General features: G+C 38.3%; 1 protein-coding gene across 2 annotated transcripts in view; it reads left to right on the top strand.

The window, feature by feature from the left end:
• The window catches only part of LTK (leukocyte receptor tyrosine kinase), an 83,167-nt gene that overhangs the window by 7,864 nt on the left and 55,173 nt on the right, over positions 1 to 20,130 (top strand). The window contains exon 1 of one of the 2 annotated variants that reach the window (XM_085224782.1): positions 2,985 to 2,999. The exons of the other annotated variant lie outside the window; for it this stretch is intronic. Coding sequence (XP_085080908.1) covers positions 2,990 to 2,999 — 10 coding nt within the window. The 5' untranslated portion in view covers positions 2,985 to 2,989. Of the gene's footprint in view, positions 1 to 2,984; positions 3,000 to 20,130 lie in introns of those variants that run through there. 2 annotated transcript variants of the gene reach the window in all.

The raw sequence follows: 20,130 nt of genomic DNA, 5'->3' as shown, positions 1-20,130 counted from the left end.
TTGTGTTTTTCACTCTGTTGCGGTCTCAGAGAAGAAATTTGAAAGTCAGTAAGATCTACAAAAATAGCCTTGTGAATTAATGATAAGCAAAGGGTGCTGAATAAACTAAGTTGGCTTTTATTTTCTTGCTTCAAAAGAGCTTGAATTCTGGCAATTCAGAACAGAAAAGGAAGAGTCTTCTGCAAATCCAGCTCTTTTCACCTCATCTGAAACTGTAATTTATTTGCTCTGATTAGACACAAGCATTTGGCTTCCCCTCTAAAAGCTAATTTCATTTTTGATATGCTGATAAGTTTCTGGTGAGGCATAGCTTTTTTATTTCTCCCTCTACCTTTGTAATTTCCAAACACTTTTTCCTTTCTTTTGTGCTTTCTTGCATATATGTACTCATGAAGATTAATGAAAGAGGGAAAAAAAGTTTTTTTTTTTCTGGATGGAGAGTAATTTTTTCACTTACTTCAGGACTTGAAAATCTATGCACACACACACACACACACACACACACACAAAAAAAAAAAAGGCTTTAAACAATCGCTATTCCACATTTTTGTCAATGGATGCAGTTATCCAAAACTGTACAATACTCAGGGCTTACTTGTGAATATTTGTGATAATATTTTAAATATAAATTTAATATGTAATGTACCATTTTGCATAGATTTACGTGGCTTATGAATACATAGGCTATCAGATATGGCAGTATTAGCTAATGGTTATTTTTAAAGTAAGCTTCAGTAAAATTGACGTTTGCTGAAGTACTAGAGTATGTGCAGAATAAGCTGAAGAAGTTATTTCACTACTGATAGAAACAGCTTTGTGACTGCATGAAGGGGGATTGACAAGAAGCAACAGCCCACTTAATAAAGCTACTGACATTCTCCCTCTGAGAGCAGTGCGAGGTGCTGCAAGTCAAGTAAATGTGGAATTTTAAATGTAGAAGTACTACTTCTGCTGGCTTTCCTTGGGCTCTTAAGAGTGAGTGAATGTAAGTTCAGCATCCAGGTGAAGTTTGGCTCTGCTCCAGCATTCCTGCCCACCCCGACCTGTCCTGCCAACCCCTAAAGCACTCCTTGTCTCATCTGGTCTGTATTGGTCAGGCTGTAGGGATGCTTTGTAACAACCTAGTTTAAAAGCTAACTTTCTAAATCATTTTAGAAATGTGACCCTGTACAGCTTGTTTCAATAAAACTGAGGAGATGGCAATTGCTGAGTAAGGACACCAAAAGAGTTAGTCTCCTTGCTAGAGTAGGAAGGATAGGTGGAGATTGCTTTGGGAAATATAAGCTGTTGTTTTGTTTTGTTTTTTTCTCCAGAATTTCTCCCCCCCCCCGGTCATTTCAGTAAGTTTCTTGTGCAAGAAACTATGGGGTTATGTACCTGAAATTAGATAATGTGAATACAGACTGACTTAGTTTAATGATGTCAACTTTCCATCCTCTTTCAAGGAAGCAAGTATTAGACGTCAGCCGTGTTGAGTATGTGCCAGTGAGGTGGCAACCCCTTTGTGAATTTCTACCTCTGTGAAAATACATACAATCTTGTTTTACTAAATATGAAAGCATTGTTGTCAACTCTCTTGTTCTGCTAATGAAAAATTCTTATTTCTGGACCTTGTTAACTTTTCAGTTATCAAAAATGTTAATGATTTTATGGGACACACCATTCAGTTGTATAATCTGGATCCCATCACCAGTGCTATGGAAATAGTGGTGAGGAACGCGAGGTGCATCGTGTTGTTGTGTGGTGTTCATGTCACCCCTTAGCCTTTCAAATGAAATAAGCTCTGACTAAAGCCATGTACAGACTGTTGACAGCAGAAGTGCTTTGAAACAACTGGGGATAAGACCGACCCTGCTCTGAAATGTAGAGCTGGGGTTTACATTTGTAATCTAAAATGGAGGCAGCAAGATAGTTTGGGACCCCAGGTTAAATTTTATGCGCAGTATGTTTAATATGCTTTCATATGCACAGAAATACTCCCCTCAGTTTAAAAAAAAAAAAAAAAAAAAAAAAAGGCTTAACTGTTGTTAAGAACACTGGTGTGTCCACACAAAGGAACAAAGAACAAAGCTGATAAAGCAACAGCTGAAACTGCTTTGCCTTTAGCCTTTTTGAGTTTGGCAAAGGGTAAATGTATAGCATGAGCAGGTTTTCTGATACCTAAAGTCTACAAACTCATGTCTCACATCATAAGACAGGGTTAAAAATCATCAAATTAAAACAAACATATTTATGAGCCATCTGGTTTCTGAGTCTTTCCAGTTCGTGTTTCCTATCCTGGGTAACTATTAAGCAATCTTTGTTGCTGTAATTTTCATGTCATTATATGGCTCCAGAAACTACATATTTAAGAAAAACACTGTAAAGAACTCAATTCAAAATAGAATTATAAGCACTGGCAGTGCTGGATGCATTTGTTGTTCTTTCAATTGTCCTAATGTACTACTAAAAGCAAATGTACAGAATAAATCCTTTTTTTTTAATTCTTAACTTCAAGCTAGGCAGGGCAGACTGGGAGGTTGTGTTATCTAAGTCTTTATACAGGGTGGCAAGGGAGTCAGCTTTCCTAGGGTTGATTTCTGGTTCTACCAGCAGTTTCCTGTAGGGTCTAGGGAAGATGATGTGGTCTTGGTGCCTTAATTCTTGTCTTGCTTTGCCTATTTTATCTCCTTTATTCAGATGTGATGAGACATACAACAGTATGTTCTAGTTCCTTGAAATTCATTCAAGCATACAGAATTATTTTTATTTATTAGACCTTTTTAATGGAGTGTAACAAAGGAGAATCTATAACTCACTTTCAGTGGAAATTTAAATGTGTTGTTTTGGGAAAAAAAATCATATTTATTCTTTCATGTTGAATGTTAGTTACCGATAAGAGCTTTTGGACAATATTGCTGGAGGAAATAAAAGCTTTCTCCTTAAAGGTGTACATTTTTATTGCTTTTCTATATGAATCCTTATCTGCTCCTGAGAAGGCACAGCACTAATGAATAGATGTGAAATCTCTTGTTTCTCTGGCGACGTGATTGATATTCTGCATGACAGCTTGGTCATTTGTGATATGGTGTCAACTTTTTCATTTGGGAAAGAGTGTATCAATATATTTTCACTTCGGGAAGGGTGAGAGAAGAGCTATAGTTCCTGTTGTGTTTCTTGATACAACTAAACGCTGGTACTGTTAAAAAGTCACAAATTTTGTGAATGCTAACTGAAGTACAGTAATCAGGTTCTCTTTCTCCATCTCCTTCATCTTTTTGACAAGTCTGTGTATTGAAGATCACCAGTTCTTTAGAGTTAAATTTGTTTTTTGTGACTCCTGGAACCTTTCTGATACCTTTGCCTGCCATGAACACCTTGCACAATGTTGGCCCTACTGTTGTACCCTGCTCTTTCTTCTATGGCTTGGTATCTCTTCCGTACAGACACAGGGGCACCTGGAAGGCTGAAGATAGTGAAAGGGTGCACTGTGATCTTGAAGTCTTCTAGGAAGTGTCTTGCAAGCTCTTGTCTTTCTGTATCTCTTACGTGCGGCATGATGTCTTTATGCCTTTAGATCCAAAGCTCAGAGTTTCATATGCATAAAGAAGAGGGAACAAGTATTTGCAAAGAATAGAACAGCCATTACTCAGTGAGAGCAATTTGGAGGTGAGCATTGCTTACAGCAGCTGAGATTGGTAGCTATGATACAAATAAGACATTTGAAATCTTGGCTGCCAAATTGAACATCCTACTGAAATTTGTGTTTGGTGTCACATTCCACCTTCTTAGCCTCCTCAGTGCACTTGTTTGACCACTTTCCTCTCCTGGAGTCCAGCTGGCATTGAGAGGCTCAGCTGTGAGGAATCCTATATGGGAAACTTAACTGGTGCTGGCAGAGACCACATGTTTGCTGCAAAGTAGATGCTGCTGACAACAATTTCTAGCTGAGGCTGTGAGGAAGATGTTTGAAAGGTGTTTGACGCTTGCTAGAACTGATAGGACCATGATGGGGAGATGCTGGTAGGTATAGGTGTTTGTCCACCTTCACTGGCATGGTAACTGCAGCCCCTCTTCAGTCATAGGCCAGGGCTCTGCATCATATGGATGATGGTCTGGCAGATGGTTCCGTATTTGGTGAGAATCATGAATCAAGTAACCGGCGTATGGCCTAGTAACACATTTCTATCTTAAAAGAGTACATGCTAAAAGTGTAGGGATTACGTAGAATCAAAGAAACTTTCAGACACATCAACCATTGAAAGCTATGTGCCACTGTGAGACATTTTGTATTTAATCACTTTGCAAGCTGCCTTATGTAAGGGATTCTGCACTGGTATACTGACTGCAGGCAGAACCAGGTTTCCTTTAGGACTTGTTGTGATTCAGGCAGTTACTGGGGATCAACAGAAAAGAAAAAGGCACAAGCTCTTGTCATCATGGTGTTAGTTTTCCTCATTGCGCTGGCTTGTATGTGCTGGCTGCTGTCCTGGGAGCAATGAGCTAGGGCTCTGTCTGCTGTTCATCTTGGCTAGCTCATCTGGGGGCTGAGGAGGAGAAACCTCATTTTTCTCCTGTGTGCAGACTAGTCTGCAGTGCCTTATTGCCATTGAAGAAACTCTTGGGACATGCATAGCATCATTCATAACTATCTGATAAAGGCCTAGTTGAAATGAGTTATTATTGAGAGGTCTCCCACCATTTTCCCACCAACCACTTCCAGATAGGATGTGCTCTTCTCATGATTCCAAAAGATTGTACTTAAGAAGGTATCACCATGGTCACTTAGATGGTGGGGCAGGTCTGGACTCCAGCAACCACTGTTTTTCAGGAACTCTAATAAAACATGATTTTTTGCTTTCTTTTGAAACAAATTCAAGAGCTTGAGTGGAGCTGTCCAGACAATTCAATATTCATGTGTTGTGTTTGTTTGTGTCCAATGGTTTTGTGTGTTTTTATTTTGTTCCACAATAAGTATCTTGTTCCACAGATACTTATCAGATGTATCCAGTTGTATTTTTCTACTGTCTGCAGTTCAGAACTCCTGAAGGAAACTGTCCTTAATCATTTTCTTTCATGCACCATTTTGTTCATTAATGTTAAATCAATTTATCCATGATCAGATCAGTGCTCATATATTCTAGCAATCAGATATTTAAGTTTTATTCTTCTTATTTCCATCCATAACATTTCTGGGTATGAGAGTTGAGGAGTATTTTGAAAGTACAGCTTTTTGGATATTCAGAGTTGTTAAACCTTGAAGCTCACCCTTGCAGTAATAAGAAACTCTCTTCCTTGGTAGGAAACAAATTCTAATGTCATCCTTACATTTTGGCGTTGAGGCTGAAGTGGTCCTTTAAGGGAATGAAAAGGATTGTTGTATTTAAGACCTTCCCGTTGAAGTATGTTTCTTTTTTTCTGCTTTCCAGCTGGGAAATATGGACCTTGTCTGTAAACTACACCTGCTCTTTGGAAGGCCCAAAAATTTGTAAAATAAAATGTCAAGATTAGGGATTATCCTTCTAAATATAATCATTAATTACAACATAAGTGACTGCCTGTGTTTTCAGATAACAATGGGATTATCCAAATATCATCCCCATTTTCTTTTATGTTTCCTTACTGGGAGGCAAGCAAATGAAAAAAAAAAAAAAATTAAAGTGAGTCTTTTGTTCATAAAGCTTATTTCCTACCAAAGAGGACTAGTACTTTTCATAAATCATGCGTATGCTGTTCCAGGCCATGAGCAAAATTTGTGTCATGGTTTTTTCAATCCAAGGATGATTTTTTTTGATTCAAAAGTAAGTAAAATTCAAATGTTGGCACAAGTGACAGTGTATTTGAAAAGAAGGAAACAATTTGCCAAATAGCCATAAGGATGCCTGACTTATCCCTGACAGTTAGTCCATTCAGGAAGTGCTTGATACCAGGGCTCTCCCACCCACTGAGTATCTCTTATACTAATTTCATTCCTCACAACTGTAGTTTGCAGAAGGTCTTTGCACCTCTTACACTGTGGTGGCTGCAAGTGAAAGTATTCATACTGGAGAGTCATCTTGCATGTGGCAAATATTCAGTACAGTGTCAATAAACATAGTCCTAATCCTTTCCATAAGAGAACCTGCAGATCTTAGGAGGACCTAACCTGCCCGGATTTATCTCCTGCCAAATGCTTGGCTCTCATGATCATCTGAAGTAGTAAGCAATGAATATATCACTCTTTATTGTTCAGCATATCATTAGAATTCTGTACTTATTGTCTTGTTATTATTAAGAAGACTTTATATTGATGCTGTAATTGGAGTTAGCATCCTAATACTGCATGGTTTGATTTCCTGATAACTACTCCAATCTTTTTTTCTTCTCAAAGTCTCCAATATTTCTTTCTTTTTTTTTTTTCCTAACAGTTCTTGTGAACTTACAGACTCATAGAATCATTTAGTTGTAAGGGACCTTTAAAGGTCATCTAGTCTAACTCCCTGCAATGAACAGGGACATGTACAGCTAGATCAAGTTGCTCAGAGCCCCAACTAGCCTGTCCTTGAGCGTCTCCAGGAGTGGTGCATCCATTGCCTCTCTGGGCCACCCACCTGTTCCTTTGCTTCACTACCCTTATTGTAAAAACCTTCTTCCCCATATGTAATCTAAATCTCCCCTGTTTTAGTCTGAAACCATTTCCCGATGTCCTATCATCACAGCCGTACTAAAGAGTCTGTCCACTTCTTTCTTATAACCCCCTTTTGTAAACTGAAAGGCTGCTCTCAGGTCTCCCTGAAGCCTTCTCTTTTCCAGGCTGAGCAACTCCAGCTCTCTCAGCCTGTCTTCATGGATGAGGTGTTCTATCCCTTGGATCATTTTTGCAGTCCTCCTCTGGACATGTTCTAACAGGTCCGCATCTCTCCTGTGCTGAGGACTCTATGTCTGAATGTAGTACTCCAGGTGAGGTCTCAGAGCAGAGTAGAGGGGCAAGACCACCTCCTTTGACCTGCTGACCATGCTTATTTTGATACAGCCCAGGATATGATTGGCTTTCTGGGCTGCAAGGGCACATTGCAGGCTTGTGTTCAACTTACCTTCCATCAGTACCCCCAAGTCCTTTTTGGCAGGACTTTTTGGCTCTGTTCTTTCATCTCTCAACTTGTGTTGTTAGTGGGGGTTGGCTTGGCTCAGGTGCAAGACTTTGCACTTGGATTAGTTGGACCTCCTGAGGCTCTTCTGGGCCCACTGCTAGAGCCTGTCTAGGTCTCTCTAGACGGCATTCAGTTCCTTGGACATGTCAACAACACCACACCACACACCTTGTTGTAATCTGCAAACTTGCTGAATGTGCACTCAATCATCAATAGATATCTGATTTGAGGAATCTACATTCTCCTGATTTTTAGCTTATGCTTATGTGGTTAGCATTTGCATTTTTACCTCTCAGTTGATTATTATAACTGGTTTTCGTTATTTTGGTTCATCTCTTCCTTGACATCATTTCCACCTCCTTTTCTTCGTGCAGTAAGTGGGAATGCTGAGGGCAGTAGTTAAGGAACAAAGCAGGTTACCTGGAAACACTTTTCGCTGCAGTTAGCCTATTATCAACCCAGTCATAGTTCAGTGGATGTTATGGGAGCTCTCCCAGATTTGTTAATTTCCCCTTTGTTGTCACTACCAGTGCAGGGTAAGAAGTTCTTCTTTAGAGAGCAGCTTGGGCACTGGCAGTATAAACCCCAGGTATCACAGTGTGTGTTGATAGTACAGTGTGGAATTTAATTCAGGTTCTTGATCATGAAGAATGAAAGGGATACTGCCAGAAGATTCAGGTTTTAATCTTTCTCCATCCTGCTTTAGCCAAAAGTGTTGATCCATACAGCAATCTATTACTACAGTGTCAGAGCTCTTTTGGCAAGCATTGCAAGGTATTAAATAAGCTAGTGGCAAAATAATTCAAATAGTGGCACTTGTGGTTGGATTCCTTGTGGCAAATTTGCGTCATTTAGTAGGTGAGCAGCTTAAGTTTGTCTTCTAGGCTCCTCCTGTCGTGCTTTTCTCTCTTCAACACCCAAGTCTTAGGCGGCTGAAGTCATAAATCCCACTTTATTTACCAGACAATTTATAGCAACAAATAGTTTGATCTCATAACAGTACTCTTGTGCACTCTACTTTTTCACAACTTCTGCCTATGAAAATTAAGTTTTGGCATGAAAAAATTGGAATCTCTCCTTCTGGAAAGGAATTTGGCAGCTACTGAGAGGGGACTTGTGTCAGTACTTCCATATTTTCCTGGCGGTATTGAAGAGAATTATAGAAGATGGAATCTTCCATGCTGCTGCACATTGCTGCTGCCAAGGCACTTGGTGGTAGGCATACTGCTAGATGAAGTTGAGCAAAAAATTCCCATATTTGTGGTCTCATATGAAAATCTAACTTGAGAGCAATGGCTTTTTCTGACAACAGAAAACCACAGGACTACAAGTCCTAGTTCAGCTGCATGAATCTGATCTTAAAAGCTTAATGAAAATTGAAATAATGATGGTTTTTATGAAAAATAGAATGAGGCATGTCTTTGTGAATATTGGGTTGGTGCCAGAAGGGGATCTGCAAGGTAGATATGGGCTGCGTTTCGCTAATAATAAAGTCAGTGGCATACAGGCTGTAAACAAGAGTATATAAACATCAGTCATCAGGTCAGTTTGTTGTAAATGTGGAAACAGTTCTTTCAGAAAAGAAACAGAAAGTGCAAAAGTTGTGTTCAGTAATCTGCTGTATGTAAACAGACTTAGAAGGTCCCTGACAAAAATTTAAGTTTATTGTTCTTTTTTTATTGCACACACATCAGCTGAATGTCCCTGAAAAAAACTGGGAGCTTGCTGAGCTAACATTTCCTGGCCTGTTCCCTGGAGACCTAGTGTGTTCTTTAATACTTATGCCATGCAGTGGAGTGTGCAGTACTAACAAATAAACTAATAAATGATTAAAAAGAAAGGTCTATGAAGCAAGGATGCATTTAAATAGGCTTAGCAAAAAAAGCTCTCTAAATAAACTTTCTACTATGTTTTGGAAAGCTGATGGAGTATGCCCTTGTCATTAGCAAATCACCTGCTGCAGGTGTGTTTTACAGTTGGTTTATAAAGAGGTCATCAATTGTAGGGGATTTTCACATGGATGAAATCATTATTGTCTCTAAAGAATGAGGTGGGGTGAGGGTTTTACCCCATGAAAAGTGATCTTTTGAATTGTATTTCTGTACTTAGTTAAATTTAGGGCAGTTTTGCATTATTTTGCTCAAGACTGCAATCTTGAGGATCCAGCATGACATTTTTTTCCCCTTTTACCATTTTTTAAACATCAACAAAATGCTCACTGTCTTTTCATCCTCAGAGACCTTTTGTGTTTCAATGCTTTCTAAAATGAATGTTAGGGCAGAGGTACCACCACCCAGCTTATAAAAGACTTTTGGGCTCTATTTGTCCAGGGCTCATGATTTTAAACTTCTTATTATGCCTGAGAAGGTCATGCTCTTACATTGTTATATGGCATATGTATACTGTAGTCTTTTTTTTTCTCCTCAATACAGAACCTACCGTTAATAGAATTTAACTTTTCAGTATTGAGAAACTTACGATCTCTGTTTAGTAAATGGCTGTGTATTGATTCCCCTAATATGTTAATCTGTGTGCCTTCAAATCCTGCAGGACTGAGGTAGGAATGGTGTAACGCAGCATGCCACTCATTCGCCCCTTTCCTCTTACACAACCTACCCTTCCTAAGCAGATTTAGAATCTCACAGTAGTTTGCCTCAGACCTGAATTGTTCTGGAAAGTGGGTACCCAGGAGCTAATTACAGAGACACATGCACCAGTTACTAGTTCATTGGATATCTGTTAATAATTTGATACTTCTAACCTAGCTGAATGACCTCAGGTTCTCTTTCTTCTTCATGTTAGAGAACAGCCATTCACTTCTTTTATTTCTGCATTGTGGTTATTTTTTTTTGCTTATCTATGCCCTTGTGTTTACCTGATATGTATCGCTGTCATTTGAGAATAAAAATATCAACCATGACTCCTTAGAATCAGTAGAAGTTTTGGCCAGGAAAAGGACTGAGGGATTAATCCAAAACATTGGCAGATTTGACAGTGTTTTATTCCTTTTTTGCGCTTATGACTGTTGTGTAGGTGATAAAGCAGATATTGGAGTTGTGTCAGCCATTAAGGTGCACCAAGATGTCGAGTGCCAGATCACTGCAAATTGTGCGGTGTGAAAATTGATGTTGATTCTTGTTTGATGTGAAGTGGACAAATATGGAATGATGTTCTGCAGTATACCAACAAAAATAAATTGACTTGGAATAGCTAAACAACACCTGCTATACTTTGTGCTAGCATTATCACAAAAACTGGATTGACATGGAAGCAGTGTTTTAGAAAGCAGTTATATTAGCAAGAAAAAAAAAAAAAAACAACAACCATAAAATGAGGAGTGCAGTGAATGCTAAGGTATCTTAGGTAAATTCATTCTTAGATGGTCGTAATGAGAAATTCCATAAAATGAGAGCCTCAGACAGCATAGAAAGGCTCTGTATGTGATGTTATGGAAATACTTGCTAAGAACAGAGATAATGAGTTTTCTCATAGGTGGGCTTGAAGATGAATACACTATTAAATAATGAAGGGGTTAATGTGAGTTCGAATTACAGTGGTTGAAAGGGCTTGCTCTGCCCTCTAGCTCCGGTAGCATCATATATGGGGAGTACCCTTTCATATCCTTCTCCAGCCCCAGGCCTGCCTCTCTCCCAAAATAAATGTCTGAGTGATGGAAACAAGGAGTTTATATAGAAGACTTAGAAATAAAGTTGTTTCCAGCAGTACTAATCTTTGTAGAAAACAGCTCCATGAGAAACACATGATCTGATGTAGAAGTTTAGGAGGATATTTGATGTAACTGGCCGACTGATATGAAGACAGAATATAGTATGCAGTTAGAAATCTCACATCTCTGCTTCATTGTGCAGGTTATTACTGAGAGGAAAAAAAAAAAAAAAAAAAAAAAAAAAAAAGAAGAAGAAGCAGCCAAAGCTTTTAACTTTTGTCAGTATAGCTGTTGCTATTGTAGGCAAATGTTAGAGTTAAGAAATATGTAGCCAATTCAGGAAACTACATTAAATTCCTATTTGCGTTAGCCAGTTAGTGTTAGTTTACTTGAAGTAGGCAGGAAAGATTTCCTTTTATTAGGTGTTATTCCAATTTATGTGCGGGTGAATCAGAATAATTCCTATCCAAATGCATCTGGATAAACTTACATTTTCATAAATAAAATTACACTTACTGAAAAAATTGAGGGCAACATCTATTCTCAGTTAGTCCAGACAAGGCTTTCTTCTCAGGTAATTCAGATGAGGCTTTCTGTATCTCACTAATTTTCTCAGTGACCAGACCAGCAGTTAAGAGATTTGTGAAAATTAGTATTTGTTGTTGTTTCTCACTTTTTTAGAAGTTGCTATGGTGCTGTTTGTGTTGAGAATGGAAATGGTGGGTCATCTGTGACTTATAGCTTCAAAAATTCAGGGATCATTTAGAATGAAGTTAATGCTGCTTATCCTGTCTATTAACCGAAGGAAGGAGGAAAGAGCATCCTCAAAGCTATCTGCTGTTCAGCCCTACTGAGTGCATTTTTAAAAGAGACTTGTTCTCATGGCTTGTCAGTCCTATTGAGCAGGAAAGAATCTCCAGTTCACTTTGGAGTGGCTGGGAAGTGAAGACACTTATTGGCTATGTCAATAGTTCAGTCCTGCAGCACTGAATCATAGGAGATGGAAATCACTTAGGCCAACATCTCTACTAAAGCAGGTTCCCAAGAGTAGATTACACAGGAAGGAGTCCAGGCGGGTTTTGAATATCTCCAAAAAAGGAGAGTCCACAACCTCTCTGGGAAACTTGTTCCAGCACTTTGTCACCCCAAAATAAGTTTTTTCTCATGTTCATATAGAACTTACTGTATGGATTTGTCTCACCTAGACTGACCAAAGAAGACACAATTCTGATGTAAATCCATGAATGGCTGGCATGCAATAACCTGAAGTGCAGCTTCAGATCAAAGACAAATAGCCATCACTAAATCTTTTGGCAGAGGATTCACGAAAAGTAATTCTCTCTGTGTTAAACTCAGAATTTGACTTGATTAGCTGATGGATTCATTTCATGGTTTCAGAATCCGATTAAGACACCACCATTAATCCATTCAATTTATTGATCACAAGTCTTTGTCACCTAGACTTTGGCTATAGTTATATATGAATTAGTTTAGAGAAGTTGAACTAGTTTAGATGTAATAATGTATTAGTTTGCTCTTAGTAATTCCTTTCTGATTTTTAGAAATAATGTCTATGCAGAATGCATAGATCTTTGTTTTGTATATTCTTAGTTCTTTCAAATCCGGAAACCCTGAGTAAGAAATGTAATTGAGCTTTTGTATTTGAAAGATATTTCACTCTCTTTTAATTAAAATATGTTATCACATATTGTATACTTCAAGCAGCAGTGGAATATCACCCTGTAAATCACAATTTGCTCATTATGGGATCCAAAATGAACTAAAAACAGGTAATAATCCATGAACTATTATTGGCTTATTTCAGCAAGTCTCTTTGATATATCAGCTCATGCCCATAAAACCAGATCCTTACTATTCTATGAGCTGAGTTAGCAGAAATGTCCATAGAGATACAAAAAGCAGAAACATATAAAGAACCAGCACCTAGCTCCACTGAAACATGACGAGAAAGTTCAAAATGATGCATCAAATTCAACTATTCAGAGGCCTGCCTGGAGCTCAAATGCTTTTATATTTAACAGGCTTCTCCAGAGCAAGTTGGTTACTCCTTAAGTGGTTGTGAGTGAGTAGAGAGTACCTTGGAGCTAGAACAGAGAGGAGGTTGCAGTAGTGTCAGACTGCAGATGGGAAACAACACTTCAGTAGAGAATTGGAAGGCTTATACACATGAAAATTCTTCAGAAAGGGTATGAAGTATCTAAACACAACTGGAGGGGAGGGGGGGGATATGTTGACATTTGTGCCTCAATGTATCTTAATATTTGACTCACAACGTATCACTCATTGACACTCAATATATCTCAGTGTTTGAGAATATCCAGAATGCTGTTGAAAAATGTTGCTGTGTCACTGATGGTGAAGTGTCCTTGCAGCCCCATTTCTTCAGGGCTTTTCAGATGATTTGGTGTTCATGCAAGGCTACTTGAACTTGATTAATGATGCTGTAGCCTGCTAAGGCCTGGAGTAATCCAATGTATGACTTACAGATGACAGCATATTCAGTTGAGCATCTCAGAACGCTGCAAGAAAGAGGACTATAGGACCAATTGGATCCCTTGTGTTATTGAGTACAGCCTGACAGTCCCAGGCATTTCTGCCATGAACATTTCAATGGGAAGTCACCACAGATCATTCACCTGTGCTACCAGTGCTGGAAAGGCAAAAAATGCAAGAGCTGAATGTGACAAGAAACTCTCAAATCTGTGGCAATGGGAACTATCTTATGGGTTTTTCTGATCAAAATCAAGTGTAGGAGCCAAGGATTGTTTGGTCTCTTTTCCATGTGCTAGTTATATCATTCTCCCTATAAAGGTGGTTGTATCATTGAATGATGGCTTGATTTGAGCTGTATCATGAATACTGCTGCAGTATTGCATGAACGTCAAACCAAAATGGATAACTTAACACATGCTCAAATGCTTGTGAGAGCAGCAAAATGTAATAACTTTTGTTCTTTTCACTAGCTTGATCTTTTTAAACCCCTGAAATCGTTTTTGAATGGCTGAAAAAACAGTATCTTCCATCTAAGGTTTTTCCTCTTTAATGGACTATGCTGAAAAGAAATCACTTAGTTTGATTTTGAAAATGCTGTTTATAAATTTTCCAAGCAAACTGTTGTGTCAGTCTTTCTGGTGAGGAAGAGAAATAGGTCAAAGTGGCACGTAGTTCAAATATTAAACTGACTTCGAAACAAAGAGATGGGTTAGATTCTAACTCTAATAAATGATATTTTCCATAGATGATTCATCTAATGGCATAACAGTGAAAAGATGAGATGGGCTTTGTTTTATGTATTTGTATATTTATTATGGTATTTCCTTACTGTAAGCTGTAAGTTCAGTTGGACATTCAATTATCTGCTTTTTCCCTCCTCACACTCAAGCAACTGTACCACTGGGAATGACAGAAGAGGTGTGGGCAGAATACAGTCTGCTCAGTCTCAGCTTTTGTGTTCAACTGCAAAAAACCAACAAGGCAGCTCTTTGTTACTATCAGTGAATTCTTACTGATACAGGTTCTGACTTTCCATGTTTTGTGTCAAGGCAAGGGCCCCCTGTGTTTCTAGTCTGTCTAATGTTCCCATGTAATTCATACATAAAATAGATGTGCAGAAAGTGCTCCATCACAAGCTACAGGACATTTTTATGGTCATTGTGTTGTCTCTGTTGATTCACAAGAACAGAGCTTGCCAGCTAGGTGGGAGAGGACATCTTTTTGAGAAGATACAGATATGGAGTTGAGTCTGTTCCTTTCTTTTGCCACATCTGCTACCTTTCCCTGTCCTTTGGACAAAATATTTAACTGTTACCTTTCTCCTGTCTTTTGGGAAAAGCAAACAACTAATTAAGAAGTAAACCTTATAAGGTTTTGCCAGCTTGATTGAAGGTTTTCTCAGCCTAATGCATGAAACAATGGCTTTTCATGCCATGTGTTGGGAAAGGGAACTAAAGTTGTTGTTTGGTACATACAAGGATTGCAGAGTCACTTTAAAAACATGTGGAAGAAAAGGAAAAGAGAAGAGCAATCAGTCAAAAGTATTATGCCTTCAGGGAATGTGAGCAGAACAAGGGCTGTCTTTATTGGGAGGGATAGATCTCTTTTTTGGCCTGTTGACATGTGATGGATATTAGCAGCACAAATTACAGGCAGTGTCTCAGAGAAAGAACCAACTCATCTATTGAAGAATGTGCTTAAATGTATATCCTTTCTTTTAACAAAAATAACTGCATTTTTCAAGTCAAATAGCTTTGGTGTCTTATCTATTTATGGCCAAAACCAAACTTTCACAACCAGATGTAAAATGGAAAGACACTCTCATTTCATCTAGAAAGGATGTATCTTGTGTATTTGCTCTCCTTTTGTATTCATGGGGGAGCATTTTTAGTACACTGTGTTCAGTGAATTGGAAATATCTTTAGTCATGATTTCTGCATACCTAGAATAGTGGTCCTAGGTATATTTATTTCACATGCAGATGTGTTTTCTACAAGATTCCTGTTAACAGTATATCATTTTTTCAGCACTAGAGTAACATATCCCAGGCTAGAGTGTATCTGCCATGGGGAGAAAATATTATTTCATATAAGGAAGTGTTGTAGTCTCTGTACTTTTGGAAAGAGCAGATAAATTCTTTGGGGTGGAAAAGAGCAAGAAGTAAGGAGGATATGCAGTAGAAAAGCTGTTTACAATTTCTATAGTATGATTTTGCAATATAAAATCTTATATGTGGGGACTGAAACTTTCTAGATTTCAGTCACCGATTGCATTTCATACTTATATATGTTCTTCTTCTACCTTTGCTTATTTTCATCAGAGAAATAAGCTTTTTCTCTCGTACATTCAAAGGCCTGCCTGTTAGACACCTTGTCTTCCCTGCTTGAGTTTCATAGAAGATGTTTGACACGACTTGAAGAAACCACAGCCTCATGTAGCTTTAAAAGAGGTGGCCAGCAGCCAACTTTCAAATAAACACTCTCCTCTCTTTCATTAAAAGAAAACATTATCATAATATTAAATTACAACTCAAATGGGGAAGGCATCTTTCCTTTTGTACCAGATATTGTCCTTTGAAATCATAAAACCCAGATTGATTTTCACATGAGGGTGACCGAGGAGAAGAAAAGGAAAAAATAAATAAAACAGAAACGCTGGTTGTTTTTCACATTCCTCTCCTGGTTATGGAAACAAACGTTTGGATAACAAGTTTCTCCTTAGCCACTTCTTTCTTTCACTGAGCTTTAATACTCTCAGTATATTCTATCTTTCCCATATGTCCCTCCATATTGGCAAAAAGGGCTAACATTGCTGCTGTACCTTTGTGAAACATTTTTTAAGTCAGGTGTTGTAATCGAGTTCCTGTTGGTGCTGTTATGAGAAAGAGCAGGAAGCTTGCCAGTGAATCTAGCTGAGATGAAGGAGAGAATTTCATGAAAGAGCTGAGAAAAGGCCAAAGCTTGTCCCAGTTCTAGATAGCAAGCCTCTGAGATGAAAGAGACTAACAACTAGTCCTACTGATTTGTGTTTTTCTTTCTTTTTAAAACAATGCAAATATGTTATCACTCAGAACTACCACAGTCACTTTTGTAGAATGCAGGATGGGGTCATCAAGATAGGACATGAGGAAAGGGACCTGACAAAGCAGCATGCGGCAGTCTGCCTCAGTCAAAGTTTGTGCCAATAACTATCTGCAGATTTTGTGTTCACACAGTTCCTTGTTCCTAACCCCTTCCAGCTCAACTGGGGGCTTTATCCCCTGCTTACATAGATTTTCTTTGGCAGTTACTGACTGGTTGTCTCAATCACCACATATCACAATGTATTTTGCATTCTAGATGCTACAATGAAAACAAAAATCTGCTTGCTTCTTAATCTTACTTGGGATTTTTTGGCTCTGTACTTCCTTTTAAGGGATTCCAGACACCTGCTTTTCATGCGAGTTGTGCAGCTGCTACCTGCTAAAGGTTGCTATTGACCATCACAGTGAATTTTGGATGTTCATTTCTGCCAGCTGAGTAATTCATTGACATTCGTGGTGAAGTTTTGCTGTTGTGGCTTCCCAGTGCATTAATATTTTAACTCCTCCCCAGTTCATTTGTCCTTAGGTGTAAAGACATTAAGCATAGGCAGTAATGATTGTATTCTTCTCTGTTAGCCTGAACTGGTAAGTGATGAATGGTACATTGCAATAACTGTCATGTCAAATTACTTGCAATTTTTCCAAATGTACTTGCTAAGCACAGTATATTTGAAATTATCTTTTGGATATCTTCAGATCTTTCAGAGTGAGAGGTATAGCCATCAATGTAGTTTACAAAGTTTTGCTATGTTATGGCACTGAAACTCAAGAAGAAACTTTAATAGTAGTAGCTTGTTAATAACAGGTACTGTTTCTGAATGGATCTATACCAGCATCAGAACAAGAACAATCAGGAGCATCATGGTTCTAGTGAGTAACTGACACTACAAACTGAGCCTTGTTACCTACTTTTTCTCTGGATGCTTTTTCCTATTGCGAAAGTATTTGTACTGCACTAAGCAAGAGATTTGGGCCACATTCTTACACTTCCATACTCAGATCAGTACTTTAAATCACTCCTGGCACTTCTGATACCAGCCTATTTCAACATTAGTACACTTAGTACTACATTACTGCAACATTCAACAGGAGTAAAATGGCTGTAAACTTTTCATGCTGCAAGAATTTTTGCCTTCTTGACAGAGAATTCTCATGTAACATCTCAACATTATAAATAACTAATTAGCTCTGTAGGTCCTTACACAAGTAACAATGTAACAGCATTTTCCACAAACTCTCCTAGGAAAAAGTAAAGTATCTGGTGCCTCTCCATCCCTATCCTCCTCTGCTGGAGTTGTAGGTGGTTTTGTTCATTTGTTTGTTTTGCTGTTATTGTTTTTAAAAGTTATTTTTGGGGTGAAGTTAGTTTCTTGTGGACTTTTTTTTCCTTAAATGATGAATTTGTGACACCTATGAGTTCTCTTTTTGATGGATTTCTCTTACGTTTCTAAAGGGATGACGTAACTCTTCTTCCCTCATTGTTTTACATTAAAAGGAAATTGAGGGCAGAGCCTGATTTAAAGGGGATAGGTGAAGACAAGGACAACCTAATCTTCTTAATAAAGCAGTCATTCGTTAGTGAGGTTGTTAGAATAAATAAGAGTAAGAGAAAAATCACAGTGTTAAATATTATTATTTACTATTAATTTCACAGCAAGGATTTTATGATTTAGAAAAAATACATAATGTTCAGAAAATGGGCATTTACTCTTTACAGATAACATAATATGCATTAGACTGTCCATTTTATATTTGGTTTAGCACTTTTTTTCAGCTTGAAATGTGTTTTCTCAAAGTTCCATTTTTTTCTTTTACTTGTGTTACTGACACATCTTAGAAACAATTGTATGTATCGAGCTGGTTGTTTTATATGTCCCGTATTTAATGTGATATCTGAGCATTTTCTCAGTATTAGATGTGGAACATACATACATTTATTTGATGTCTGGGCAGACTGTTGTGAAAATCATTTTGTTTGCTTGAGGACACAGTGCACAACTCTCTTCAGGGCAAAACTGTGTTGAGAAGCACTCTGCATGCAGTTTGCACGTTGAGTTTTGATCGTTGAGATGGCAGCAGTATGAGAGCATATGAGATTTTAGGAATTTTGCTTCTGTTCTAAGTATCCTCTCAGCATTGCAGAATCCACGGTAGTTGAGCTCTTTAGCAAAGTGGATTTGGGTAGCTTGTAGTGAAGGTAGGAGGTGACATTGTTTATGACATGAAACCACGAAAGCGTGGAATTATCTGCCACACATGGATTAGTTTTTAATCCCTCAATAAATCTCTCAGGAGATTCATTCAGAAACTGAATATTGGAGAAAAGCCTGTAGGATCCGACAGCCAAGAGTTCTGGAGAAGGAAGTCAGTGCTGGCTCTGATAGCTCCTGCTGCTCCTGCATGTGAGCCAGGAGGGGCAAGAACAACCTTAACCAGGCTTGCCTTCATATCATACTTTCCCTTCATTTTGCTTAAAGCACTTTCACAGGAAGTTAGTCCCATCACATGTGTTTTTATACGTGTGACTCAGCTGGCTAATGGCAGAGTAGGCATGAGAGCCCAGCTCCTGATCAGTGCCTCTGCTGGACACACAACCGAAGTGTTACTCCTCTGTTCTGATGCCTCTTGCATGGCTCACTCTGGGAAAAGTTAACAAAGGAAGGAGTGTCTCTCGCAAAACTGCTTCAAATGCTGTATGGGATATATTTAGAGCTGGCTGATTTACACTGTTCTGTAAGGGTTAAGTTCTCAAAGGGGAATCCTTAGATGATAACAAAGAGCTGTTGGCAGTCATCCTTGTGTCAAAAGTAGATCAAAGAAAAAGAGGTGCAGGAAATGTGTCTTTGTGCTTGGAAAGCCTCCTTGAGCAAAGCAACCCCTGAGGGATTCTTGGAGCAGTGCATACATTCAGAGCATTCCTAAGGCTCTTCCTAGTAAAACAAGGGAGGAGAGGAACATTAAGTAGCCTCAAAGATCAAGGGAGCTCAGGGGCAGCAAAAAAGCTTTTTTTGCTTTATTTATGTTGTGTAAAAATTAAGCAATTGAAAATAATGTTATGAAATTGAATTCAGTGGGGTCAATTCTACATTCATTGTAATAATTCAATCAAAATCTGGATCTGAAAATTATATTTCCATTACTTTCCTGCTTGCACGCAGTTTCTCTTTTCCTGTCAATTGCTGCAGTGCCATGCCATGGAAGCTGAAGGGTAGGGCCACAGACCTCCTGCCATAGCCAGCAAAACGCAGAGGCGTGCTGAAGCTGATAGCTGAGCATCTGCTTGAGGGCAACTCTCACAATGATGTTTCCCATTTCTCTTTTGCATAGTTTTATTAGTACCTCTGGGTAGTTCACAGGGATTTTTTTGGTCTTTCAGTGTATAAAACCATTGAAAACTAAGTACTCTGTTTCATAGGAAATAAAGATTTTAGAAATCTTGTTTTGCTTATAATTATCTTGAAGATTCAAAACCTCAACATTTTTCACAAACTGAAATCCTCCCAGTTTATGCTTTGACTTAATCCAAATGAGTCATTTGGAATAGCAAGTCTGTTTTGATAGCCCTAAAATACTTTCCTTCAACTAAGTCTTAAACCATTTTACTGTTAACATTAAAAACTTTGAACTCTGGGCAGATTATTGAGTAAATATGACACATTCTAACCTCAACAAAATACTCTAATAGTTTCCATGTAAATACCAGGAATATATAATTTTCTCTTAATGAATGGAACTGGCATTCTCACATGAAATAGTAG

This window comes from Meleagris gallopavo, chromosome 5 (assembly GCF_905368555.1).
Source record: "Meleagris gallopavo chromosome 5, MGAL_WU_HG_1.1, whole genome shotgun sequence".
NCBI classification, from domain to species: Eukaryota; Metazoa; Chordata; class Aves; order Galliformes; family Phasianidae; genus Meleagris; species Meleagris gallopavo.
Note: the sequence above shows the minus strand (reverse complement) of the source record. Positions and strands in the feature narration are given on the sequence as shown.